This window comes from Diabrotica undecimpunctata, unplaced genomic scaffold, assembly GCF_040954645.1.
Source record: "Diabrotica undecimpunctata isolate CICGRU unplaced genomic scaffold, icDiaUnde3 ctg00003270.1, whole genome shotgun sequence".
Classification (NCBI taxonomy): Eukaryota; Metazoa; Arthropoda; class Insecta; order Coleoptera; family Chrysomelidae; genus Diabrotica; species Diabrotica undecimpunctata.
Genome location: NW_027314467.1, coordinates 1,736 through 14,432, shown reverse-complemented (window position 1 = coordinate 14,432; position 12,697 = coordinate 1,736). Strand labels below are relative to the sequence as shown.

The window sequence follows — 12,697 nt, the reverse complement described above, 5'->3', positions numbered from 1 at the left end:
TTCACGAATCTAATTGGCATTATATTGTGGCCACCGGGATCATTACTATAATGGTAATAATTGGGATACTCACGTTATGGAAGTACCGTCCTGTTGCACGACTATGTCGTTCAGGGAATCCACAAACTCAGACTAACGAACAGGAAGTACCTCCCACTTTCCACATTTTCATCCAATTGCCCTAATTTTAATCTAGAGATAGAGTCGGACATTGATAGCTAGGGTACGGTTGGAAGATTGTTGATTATTCTTAAACTATTTATAATTTATCATGTTTGAATTTTACTATGTTATGTAATACTTATATGTAAACTTTGAGTATTGACACTTGGGCCAGATTGCCCGATTCCGCAGTATGTCCAATATCAAATCTTTAGAATTCATATCCGAAATTGGACAGTATAATTTTATCACCCAGTAGACCGAATGAATCTATTTGTTATTAAATACACACACGTAGTTAATTAGGTTACATACACATTTGGTCAATTATCAATAATATAATTTGGACATCAGTCAAAAGTGCTGACAAAGTTAAACTATTTACATAAATTAAATACACATGTCACGCGAGGTCCGCGAAAATATTGACCCAATTAAAGTTTATATAAAACTAAGATCTCTTGCCTAGAGAGGCATTCAATCAATATTCACTCAACGAACTTGATAGTCTTCAACGATCAACTTCATCAGTCTCTACTCAAAGTAATCCCGGGTCTACACCCATAGTGTACGTCTCTACAATAAACTCTGCTACTATTATTTGGTGTTTCCATTACAACTGAACGAACATCTTCACTGAGCCAACGAAGGGGATTTGTTCATATGGTTAAGATTGCTTTATTGATATAGGCTATTTAATTACGCATCTTTTGATACCAAAAAAATCTACCTAATACACATAGTTTATACAAAAATCATAAAGTAATCCAAATTATTTTTGTAAATGCCTCTCCTGTACAATTTGCTTATTTTGACTTGTAGTGCTTTTGTATTTAAGAAGCGATGTGTCTTTTGACAGGTATCTTATAGTTGTCTAACAAATTAAAGTAAAATTTTATTCTTATTAGAGAGTACCTAATACAGTACTTCAAAAAACAGAAAACTTTGGATTTTCATTAGACTAAACAATCTGAAATTTTAACATACGATCTCGTCATTCTCTATTTATAGAATTGCTATGTGCTGTAAACGTTATATTTGTTTTTCCTAATTTAAAGTTTCCTTGTGTTAATGTGTTTATATAAATATAAAAATATTGTATGAAGTTCATATAAATTAAAATGAACTAAGCTAAACTATTATTATGTGAATACGTGTATACAGTAGTGCATTTGTTTATTTTAGTAAATTCTCGAAATATGAAATGAACATGGCACTAACTACTAAAGAGTTAATAGCTTTGTTAGAAGAAGACTCAGATTGTGAAAATGATGACTCACTTAATGTGGTTTATTTGCCGCCTAGATTAGATTAGAAAGTTTCTGATGTAGAAGACATTGATGATAATACTATTTGTGAAGAATGAATAAAATCGTATATTGCAGGTACATACGAAATACAAGTAATTGGGAATTCTGACGATTTTGATTATGATATTCCTCTGAACCACAGATAAAACGTGGAAAGAAAAAACCAGGCAAAATTAGTAAATCCAAATTTGTCTCAAGTTGTAACAACAGATATTCTTTCGTGCTCAGTAGTAATTCAACATCAGTCTGATTGATATTTAGACAATATAAAAGCCAACCATGGAGGCAAGTCATATATTGAAGTATTTTCACTCTTTTTTGATAAAAAAGTAATTGAGAGCATTTTATATTTACATACATAGATTAAAAAAAAAATTATTAGCATATGTATATTGTCTCGTTCACACTCTGCTGTAAGTTGAGATGCATTGGTTAAAGAATGAGGATAAAGAAGTGCACATTATAAAAGAAAGCATGAGCCGACATAGATTTATATTTATAATTTATAATTTATAATAGTGAAGAAACCGCTACATCAGTGTCAAACTTAGTACATGGACGTCAATCTAAATTTGCTTTACCAGATGAAACCAGACTCGACAATATTGGCCACATTACAAAAAGAGGCGATAGTGCAAGAATGAAGGATATGCAAAAGTAATACTATTTATTTATGTAAAACGTGTAGAATGCAACTACACCCCGAATCTTACTCTGAGATAGCGCGTAAAATTTAATTGACATTTTAGATACAATATGTTCCTTTACTAAAAATTGTACTGTTTTCCTTGAAAATGCGAAAAAAAAATCTTTTTATTTGTAAATTAATCTTAACTTATGCGTTTTTATTCCAATCTAATAAATTAATTGTCAAATTTCTCTTTGTATATTGAGCGGCCTTAATGGGTTAATACTATATAAAGAATAAACTTGCCTCAAATTTACTTTACTTACCTCAAAACTATTTTAAAGTTAATAATAAAGTCTATTTAATAAATATATTCCCAAGAAATAGAGCACACTACGCATATGCCCATATATGTATAACGAATAAACTAAAATATCAAATTTCTCTCATTCCCATTCTTTCTAAGAACGTAAATATATATAGACCAGCAAAATATTGCTAAGTTTACCGATTTTTCAAACTATTCAATGAACTTGTCTCACTATACACTCGTGAATCGCAGCAATTTATATTGTTACGGGGGCAAATTTTTATGAGACTATCTTACTTTTTTACATATTTACATGGGTGAAGGATACACAATAAAAATGACCCCGGTAAGAATTTACTGCTGACATTTTATATGGTTGCCGCTACCGTTTAGTTCAATTTGTAGATTAGTCACCTTTAATTGAAAATTGTCCGACTATAACCAAATACAGGATACAAGTCCCAAACTGGGCTAAGGAGCCAATGATAATTATGAAGTCGAAACAAAGGGTAATATAATTATGAGAGCCTATTCAGCTACTGCAGTTTATTCATCCATTAGACTGATCAAAAGTTATTCAGTGGCATTATTCTTCTTCTAATTCTTCTTTTTGTGTAGACAAACATGTCTGTTTTTTAATGTGTCTTCAGTAAGTAGTCATTCCATCGTTTAGATGGTCTTTCCATTGATCGTCTTCCTATTGGGGAACCGTCTCTGGCCGTCTTTATTATTCTATTTGTTTTCATTTGGCTTATATAATCGTACCGTTCTACTTTTCTATTCTTTTCTCTCTATGTTTGTTTTCTTTATATGAGATCGTGTTTCTGCCGCGTATGTCTGCCTTTCATTTCTTTCCCGATATTTTTATATCTCCATACTGTTTCATTTTGTCTTTTTTGGGGAAATTAACAACGTCCATTTTTTAGCGGTTAAATTAAATTCGTGCAGCATACGCTGTAAATAATCTTCACTTTGAAATATTAGTAGTTTGATTAATAGAATAGTATTAGTAGTTTACTTAATTTTTTTTTCTACACAAGCTGTTAATTTTAAATTAATTTTTCTGGAAAATTTATTTAAGAGGGAAAACATTTGTACTTTTTTTATAAAATTTGTAATGTTTTATAGAAACATCTATTTTTAGTTTAATATTTATATTTTTGTACTTCTATGACTTGCTCAAATGTATCTGTTCAAGTGACAAGTCACAGAAGTAATCTCAAAGGTGAACCAACCTAAACTGTTTATGTTACATCTCCCTCTTTTACAAAACTTAAAAACAACTGAAACCTAACAACTGAAACCGGAAAAACAACACTAACCTAAAAAAAATACAATAATTAAAATATGATTTATCTCTATATCTAGCTGATTTTATAATGCAACGACCAGGGCGGGTTTTGTTAGGGCCTGTTACTGGTATTATTGTTTTTACTTTGAGTTTTATCTGATTTTTTATTACCGATAAATGTTTCTATTTGATCCTCACATTTTGTTTTAGATGCATCAGTTTTGTACATAGGTAATAAATCCTTATTATTGGATTCCAGGTACACAGGATTTGGATTTGGTCTCAAGAATGATGAATTCCGTGTTAGAACCTTATCCCAATCCTCCCTCACCAAATATGATCTAAGAGTACTTACTATACTCTTGAACCACTTCACCTAGTACCCATTAATTGTCTTTCTTTATCATTACACTCTGCCCTTCTGCAAATAAAGGTCTTTCGTGAGCTGGCTTGTCATATAAAGTTTTTGTTATAATCCTCTTTTCTTTAATTTTCAGCTCAGCTTTTAAGTCAAAATCAGCTGTTTCTGTTAATAACTCATACTAATTGGTAAATTGGTTCAAAGCAATCGTTTGTTCAATAGCTAACAATACTATACAGCTTTTTCACTTAGTTCAGTTGATTTTGGGTATTTTGGACTGGAGGTTATCAAATTTATTTCCCAACTCTCAGAAAAGTCTTTAAATTTCTTACTTTTAAATGGTTGGTTATCAGACGTAAAATTATTTGGTATGCCATGAGTAGAAAAAAAAACTTTAAGCTTGTCAATTACTTCCTCTGTAATTTTATTTTTTAAAGGAAGAAGTTCTATTCAATTACCAAAGTATTCACTCAAAGTCAAATAATCTTGCCCTGTATAAGTTAAAATATCAGCCACCACTTTTTCAAAGGAAATATTTGATCTTTTAGGCTGAATGAGTGGTTCTCTAGGAATTTTCCGACTGCATTTTAAACATGTTTTACATTTCGATACAAAATTCTGTACCAGTGGCGGATCCAAGGGGGGGGTCACGGGGGTCATGACCACCCCCAAAACAAAATTAAATATAAATCAAATAATCCTAAAAAAATAATTTAAAACCCATCAACCTTATAAGCAGGAAGTCAAGAGTTGAAATGATTCAAACTCATTTATTCTACGGGTAAGTGTAGAAGACATCCACGAATTCAGAGTTACGCGATTTTCAAATTTTGTCAATTCGTCATTTGAGTGCCAGAGAATCGTTCGATTATCGATGAGATAGAATTTCCGCCCACACATTATTGCTCATTCAATATACATGACATGACTTTTCGCACGAAATCAGCACATTTTTATTTTGTATTAGGTATTTCTTATCTTCAGTTTTGTCTACGAATTGGTTGTTCTTAATTTGAATATGTATTAAAATTGTTGAGACTGTGTGCTACATTTTATAATTTATCTATAATAAATATCAAAGTGAATATTGTTGTTGCATTAGCTGTCTGATAAGTTAGTGAATACAAATAAAGGAACTGGAGGCTGCTGTCCAAGATATTTGTGAAACTTGTTGGGTTGAAAGACATGAAGGTCATCTTCAGTTCCAGGGCGAATCAATCATCAAAATATACTACGCTCTTGAAACAATTTCTATGTAGAAGGACAGTAAAATGTCAGCTGATGCATTTTCAATAATGGAAACTATTAGGAGCCCAGAATTTCTCATTTTAGTAGTTTGTCTTAGTGATGTTTTAGGTACAACTGTATCACTTAGTCGTCTTCTTCAGTCATCAAAATTAGATTTGAAGTAGGCTACTGAGGCCATAGAGGACGCTAAATGATTCTTCAAAATAAAAGATCAAATGCTGAATCTGTTTTTAACAAACTTTACTATGAAGTAAACAAAATAGCTGAACAACTAGACATTGAATTGAAGATGCTTCGTATAGTTTCTCGTCAAACCTGTCGTCAAAACCAATCTGCTAACTGTTGCTATTTATTTACCCATTTTAGACAATATCCTAACTGATTTAGAAGAACGACTTTTACCGAAACTTATGAATCTATTCAATCTTCGAGTTGTTTTACATAAAACTGATAACACAAAAGTTGATCAAAAGTGGAAAAGAGTCGTGCGAAATAATGGAAAACTTCCTGATTGTATTTTAGAAGTATTAGAAAACTGCGATATTCACATGTATCCAAATATCAGAATATTTCTGCAAATATTAATTACACTGCCAGTCAGTGCAGCAACAGCAGAGCGTTCTACGCTTAAGCGTGTTAAGACTTGGATTAGAAATAGAACTTCGGAGGAAAGGTTAACTGGTTTAGCACTCATCAATGTGCAACTTGAAATTTCTCTAGATGTTGATGTAATCAAAGAGCGATTTGATAAATCAGATAGGCGGAAAAAATACATTTTATAAAATTATATAATATTTACTTATCTTATTTTTACAGTATTTTTAATCACTGAACTTTTATTTACCACTCGTTACCGGCTGTTACTGACAATTCGTGAGAAAAATTTCAATACCGAGCAAAAAATATTTCACTCACTTGTAGCCTAGTATGCCTAATTATAGAAATAACTATTCTTAAATTATAATTATGTTTTTTGTTAAATAAATTAATTTAAATAAAATGCTGTTTACACTTCTTCTTAAGGTTCCTTCTTCATTACGGAAGGGTGGCTTTAACTACAGCAAATTGCTCTCTAATCTTAAGCTGTTCTTAGTATCAAATGTGTGTCCATGCATGTCCAGTCTCTTACATTCTTCAGCCAGGAGAATTTTCTTCTTTCTGAAGCTCTTTTTTCTTCTAGTTTTCCTTCCATTATGTGTCGTAGAAAGTTATATTTTTCTCCTCTGTAAATATGTTTTTAATCTCGAGAGTCCATATTTCAACTCCGTATAGCAATAAGAATAAATGAATGTTTTTACAAATTGATATCGGATATCCAACGACAAGATAGAGTTTATTAGGAATGTTTAATACATTCATTACTTACATTGAGTTATTGCATTTAAATTAGTTAACATGGGTTTATACTTATTTATCCTTGGTTTGTTCTTGATTTTGTAGCCATACGATAGGTGGGTTTAAATAAATTGTCTTTAAAATACCTAGTTTAAATTGACAGTCCTTAATTTTTCAGTATTTATATTTTAATAACTTTCCTATGGTTTAATAGTTTTGTACACTTGATTTGACTGTCATAGAGTATGTGGGATTAATTTTTTTTTTCTGGTTTAAGTTTAAGAGCCCTTAATGTTGTATCCTTCTTTGCACCCGTAGGGTATTTGGGTTTTAATAATTTCTCATTCATTTAATATATCGCTTAAAATAATTATTGAGAAAATGGTTCCCTTACATAAGGCACAAATCATATCAATCGTAAAGGTGCAAAAATCTAAATCCTACATTAAAATCACCCTCAAGACCCATGACCCCCCCACCCGACAAAAAATTTCTGGGGATCAGCCACTGAAATGTGCAAAAATCTAAATCCTGTATCAAAATCACTCTCAAGACCCATGACCCCCCCTGACAAAAATTTCTGGATCCGCCACTGTTCTGTACATCTTATGATATACCAGGCCAAAAGAATATTTTCCTGGCTCTGGATTTTTCTAATTCAAAATGCCCGATATGTAATTTATTTTACATTTGCTGTCTTAACCATTTAGGAATGACCAATTTAGAGTTATAAAAAATTAAATCATTGTTAATATGTATATCATCCTTAATAGTGTAAACTGCTTTTATGTCAGGTTCTTAAATCGATTTTCTATTTGGCCATTCTATTTGACAAAACTTTTTTATATGTGACAAAATCTTATCATTTTTGGTCGCAGCTCTGATTTCTTCAATTCTCTCCACAGATATGGGTAGATCAAACTCAACTGAGTTAACAATTTCTCTAATTTCTTTAAGTTGGTTCACTTTAAGCTGTTAATGTTACAAAATTATATTGCATATTTTGCTTCTGAATTTGATCATACATGGTGCGGGTAACTACTTAGTGATTTCATTCAGTTTATCAAATACTTCGCCCGGATAAATGTGACCTCATTTTAATTTGCAGTAGTAGTGATTAATCCTGACTCATGTCTTCACACCCCTTTTTAAACAGCCTCGACTAAAGTGAACCAGACATAATTGACAATTTTTATTAACTGATCATGAACTTGAATCAACAATCATGAATCTATGGCACATTCTATGATAAGAGCATGACGAATGGCAGAGATCTTTGAATGTGAATGAATCAAGAAGTCTAATACGCTTTTTTCATATACTATACTAAACCTTTTAAACTATATCATTAAAAAATATGACATCAACCTAAATTATAAAAATACCTAAATGGTGATATTCACAAAAATAAATAAAATACAGCATAAATCGAAAGAAGAGCGAACTCTTTCTGCAGTATAAATATATTGGCACACTAATGAACAAGAATATAAAACACAAGCAAATGATCAGCTTTGTCATAAAACAGTTCAAAACATTTTTATAAAAACAAAGTAACTTTTATTTATGGAACTTTTATCAATGGAACTATATTTTACCTTCTGATTTAAAATTATGTATCGTGTATCTACAAATGAGATCAAGAGTTACTACGAATCGTTGAAAGAAAACTGTTGAGTAGTATTAGCTCAGTCTGGTTAAAAAAAAAGGAGAAAAATGTTTCGCAGATTTCTGCAGCTTTTAAGACATAGGTGGGGGTTACTAGATGACGAATAGATAAAAAAGTACTCGTATTTTTACCTTGCCTTTTTTTTTAACAATAATTTATGGTCACAATTTGATTTTTTGTCTATAAGTTTTTTCCCTTATATTTTAAATAAACATTATTTATATCATTTGTTTATATCAAGAATATCTTTATTTTCCTGTTTTTTCAAAAGGCTGTAAGTTTCGAAAAATTGGATGAATTTTCTAAATATAAGTTTCAATATAAAGTTTAGATTTTCATTCAAAATTTATCTCCGCCCAACCGAATTTTACGTTCTAAGTATTTATACAACGGTCTGCTTAATGTCCTTTCCATCAAAAGCAATAGTACAATTAAACACCGGATAAGAGATTAGGGGAAAGTGGTCTACATTCGGCCATAGGCAACATTCGGCTACTACCAATATATCCGAATTACGTTTGAATTAGGCGCCAATATCAACCCAAGCTGCTAGAAGAAACATCGTCCGACCTTGGCAGTGTGTCAGCACAGACTTAATAATTGGTAGTTATTTTTTCGTCGTAATTTTTTACGTATATTAAAGGTAAGTTTTATGTGTTTAATTTTTTGCTTGATTTATAAGTTACTGTTGTTAATATATGTACCAATTACCGTGCATATGATAGAATATTTATTACTTTTGTAATGTTTGTAAAAACCTTCAAAACATTGCCTAGTTTTTCAATTTTATTTAATATTATTTTTAGAGCACGTGGGGAAGTTTCGGCTAACTGTTATGGGGAAGATTCAGCTAGTAGCCGAATGTTCCCCACGTACATTATTTGTATATTGATCTTTTTTATATTTAAATAAGTAATAATTTCTGTTTACTAATTTGTTCTAGATGCCTAGGAATTACACAAAAAAAAATCAATCGCTGTGACATTAATGAAAATACCATGAAATTGGCCAATAAAGCCGTATTGACAAGGCGTTTGAGTCAATACAAGGCTGCCTAAGAGTATCAAGTTAAAAGACAAACCATACAGTCAAGAATTAAGGTCCTTTTAAAGAAAAAAACGAAAGAAGAGCTTTTGGCTGGATGGGCTGATTCAGGCAATAAAAGTGAAGGGGAGGCTTCGTATACTAGCAAATATACAGCTCGTTAAATTTTTACTTAGCAATAAGAGTTCGAGCTTGTAGCTTACATAAAAACGTGTTCCAACTTAAACTACGCCCTAAACTATAGGGATATAAGGAAACTGGCTTCTGATTTTGCTAATGCTCTACCGAATACTACAGCACCAAACAGTTGGGAGTTGAATAAAATGGCAGGTTAGTTTATTTCTTTTGTATATTGTAAATTCAAGCAGCAAAGAAATATTTTTTAGGTCTGGAGTGGCTACGTTGCTTTATGAAAAGATATCACAACGATATCTCGCTTCGCAAACCCGAAAATACAAGTATAAGTAGGTCGATGGCTTTTAATAAACCACTTATAGAAGATTTTTTTACCAAGTATGCCAGTGTCCTGGAAAATTACAAATTTAGGCCGGAACAGATCTGGAATCTGGACGAGACTGGCATAACGACAGTTATGCCACCTGCCAAAGTTGTTGCCACCAAAAGGCAAAAAACAAGTGGCTCTCATCTCTTCACAGGAGAGAGGTGAACTTGTGACGTTCGTAGGGATGATTAGTGCAGCTGGTGGAGCAGTACCACCAGTCTTTGTGTATCCTAGAATTAGAAACCCTGAAGAATATTTAGGCGACGAATACCCAACATCTACCATGGCGTTAGGGAATAAGAAAGCATGGATCACGTCTGATTTTTTCTCAAAAGTACTAAAACACTTTGCGAATTCTGTTAAATGTTCTGTGGAAAGCAAGGTACTTCTACTCTTGGACAACCACGAATCTCACATATCTGTAGAAGCCATTAAATTGTGTCGAGAAAAGGGGATCGTTTCACTATATTTTCCATCTCATACAACACATAGAACTCAGCCACTAGATGTTGCCGTATTTGGACCGTTTAAGTCCTATTTAGCTACAGCTCAGCATGACTGGCTACTTTCAAATCCTGCAAAACCCTTACAATTCCACATGTGGCGCGTTTGGCTAAGAAAGCATATGAATGTGCATTCACAATTAAAAATATAACCAGCTCGTTTAAAAATACTGCTCTGTGGCCAATAAATCGACTTGTATTCAGTGATACAGATTTTATGCCAAGCGAGGTAACCGATAAACCATTAATGGAAAACAAAGACATTAGTTCTATTGATACCATACAAAGTGAATTAAACACCGAAACAATTCCGCCAATTCCTTCGACATCAAGCTGAGTCAAATTAGACCATATCCAAAGAAACACCTTGAAGAAAAGAAAAAACAAATAAATAAGAGAAAACCACACTCAACAATATATACAGACACGCCGGAATACGAACAAAGACAAAGTTTAGATGCAGAGAGAAAAAGAAAACTAAGTATAAAACAGAATAAGGCATCAGTAAAAAAAGATTTGATTACAGTGGATAGGAAAAGAAATATTTCTATGTAAAGCGAGTCTAGCACTGACGTAGTTTTGCAAGATTGTTCGTCAGACGACGGCGAAGAAGATTTCGAAGATTTTAAAGCCATCCAAGACAATGAAAGTATTGGCGTCGGAAATTTTGTTCTTGTAAAATTTCTTGTTTCCAAGATAGACATTTTTTATGCAGGTCAAATAACTTCTTTCCAAGATGAGGATTACGAGGTCAAATTTCTGCGCCGCAAAAATAATACAAACAGCTTCTTGTTTCCCATTGACCAAGACATTGCAGTAGTAGCAAAAAAAGATATTGCAGCTATTTTGCCTTTTTCTTCCACTCATGGAACTGCAATAAAATCAAGTGTTTACAAATTTAATGTTAACTTTTCTGGTGTAAACGTAAGATAAAATACATGTTTAATTAAGTTTATAGTTAGGCACTTTTCTTTTACTCATATTAACTTTTACTGTATTTTGATATATAGCCAAATGTGCCCCTTCATATGGCCGAAACTACCCCCTATGTGGAATAGTTTCGACCAATTGTAAAACAAATTTAAAAATACAAAAATATGAGCCAACTTTATGTCTAGATTTTTTTCTTTCTAATAAGTTAGTTTCATCAAAAAATATTGATTTCTGTATTATGTAACAGTTTTTTCAAATTTGGCTTCTCAAGACCAATATGCCGAATGTGGACCACTTTCTCCTTTTTACGTCTTGTTCATATTTATCTTTAGTCCGACCTCCAAGGAAGCATGATACAATGTTTTCTACATTATTATCGCCATATCCATACGATCGGCTATAAGTACGATGTCATTTACGAATACCAAATGACTGAGCTTCTCTCTATTTATGTGATCGTTTCCAATCGAAATTTTGTTTAGCACTTTGATGTATTTGATTATTTCTGTTCTGTTCGTTATGATAACATCTATCTCATTTGTAATGAGCATGAGCAGAATTTTTTTTTAAGTTAAAACATTAGCAAAAATAATTTTGTTAAAAAACTGTGATGTATTAAATTAAGAATTTTTTTTTATAAAGATTTTTTTAATCCGCAATTTCCATGAAGAGACTAGGAAGGATAAGTTAATAGAGAAATGTTTGGGGGAGTCAATTTTAAATTATTCAATATAAATTTTGTTTAAACTGAGTTTCTGGTAAAATCACGTAAAAGTTCACGTGTTAAATTTAGAAATAGCTATTTGGAATTAGTTGTCCAACTCTATTTTAAATATTGAAAGACTGTGTGCCAAAGGCAAATCAATTTACCACCAAATGCAATATATGTTTTAGTCAGTTACATTCTAGTACCAGCTAATACTAAGAGATATCGCGGCAGGTGATTCAGCCTAAATTAAGACTTACCGACTATATAATTTAAGTGTACGTTGAATGTGGAAAAAATCAAACAATAGAAATATAATCGATCGATTAATTAACCTGATACGCCCTATCTGGTTCAATCCAACAATTGCTTTCTCTATGGACATTAGACGCTATTAACCCATTATAAATTTTGTATATCAAAGAATGCGTCTGATATACTATTAGACAAAGATATCATTTTAGTTCGCCTTGAACTGGTTTCGCATACAACTGCGATCTTGTTTTGATTTTTCGATGACTTTAAAACGCTCCTTAAATTCATGACTGATGAAGGCCGAAACAGTTTTGTGAATGTATGGGAATGAATCTTCCTTATAGGTACTCTTCCTTTTCATGAATAATTTATCATGATTTTAAAATTCCTTAAAATATTTTCTTTATTTGTCTAATTTATATTATGAAAGGTGAGTAATA

At 31.9% G+C, this 12,697-nt stretch overlaps 1 protein-coding gene across 1 annotated transcript; it reads left to right on the top strand.

Moving 5' to 3' along the window:
- The first annotated feature begins 10,044 nt into the window (after positions 1-10,044).
- Positions 10,045-10,515, top strand: LOC140432220 (uncharacterized). The gene has a single exon (XM_072520044.1). The coding sequence runs from the start codon at positions 10,045-10,047 to the stop codon at positions 10,513-10,515; it is 471 nt and encodes a 156-aa protein (XP_072376145.1).
- The last annotated feature ends 2,182 nt before the right edge of the window (positions 10,516-12,697 follow it).

Bases quoted from the DNA above. Each gene is read 5' to 3' on its own strand.
- LOC140432220 (XM_072520044.1), top strand. From the start codon at position 10,045: ATGATTAGTGCAGCTGGTGGAGCAGTACCACCAGTCTTTGTGTATCCT.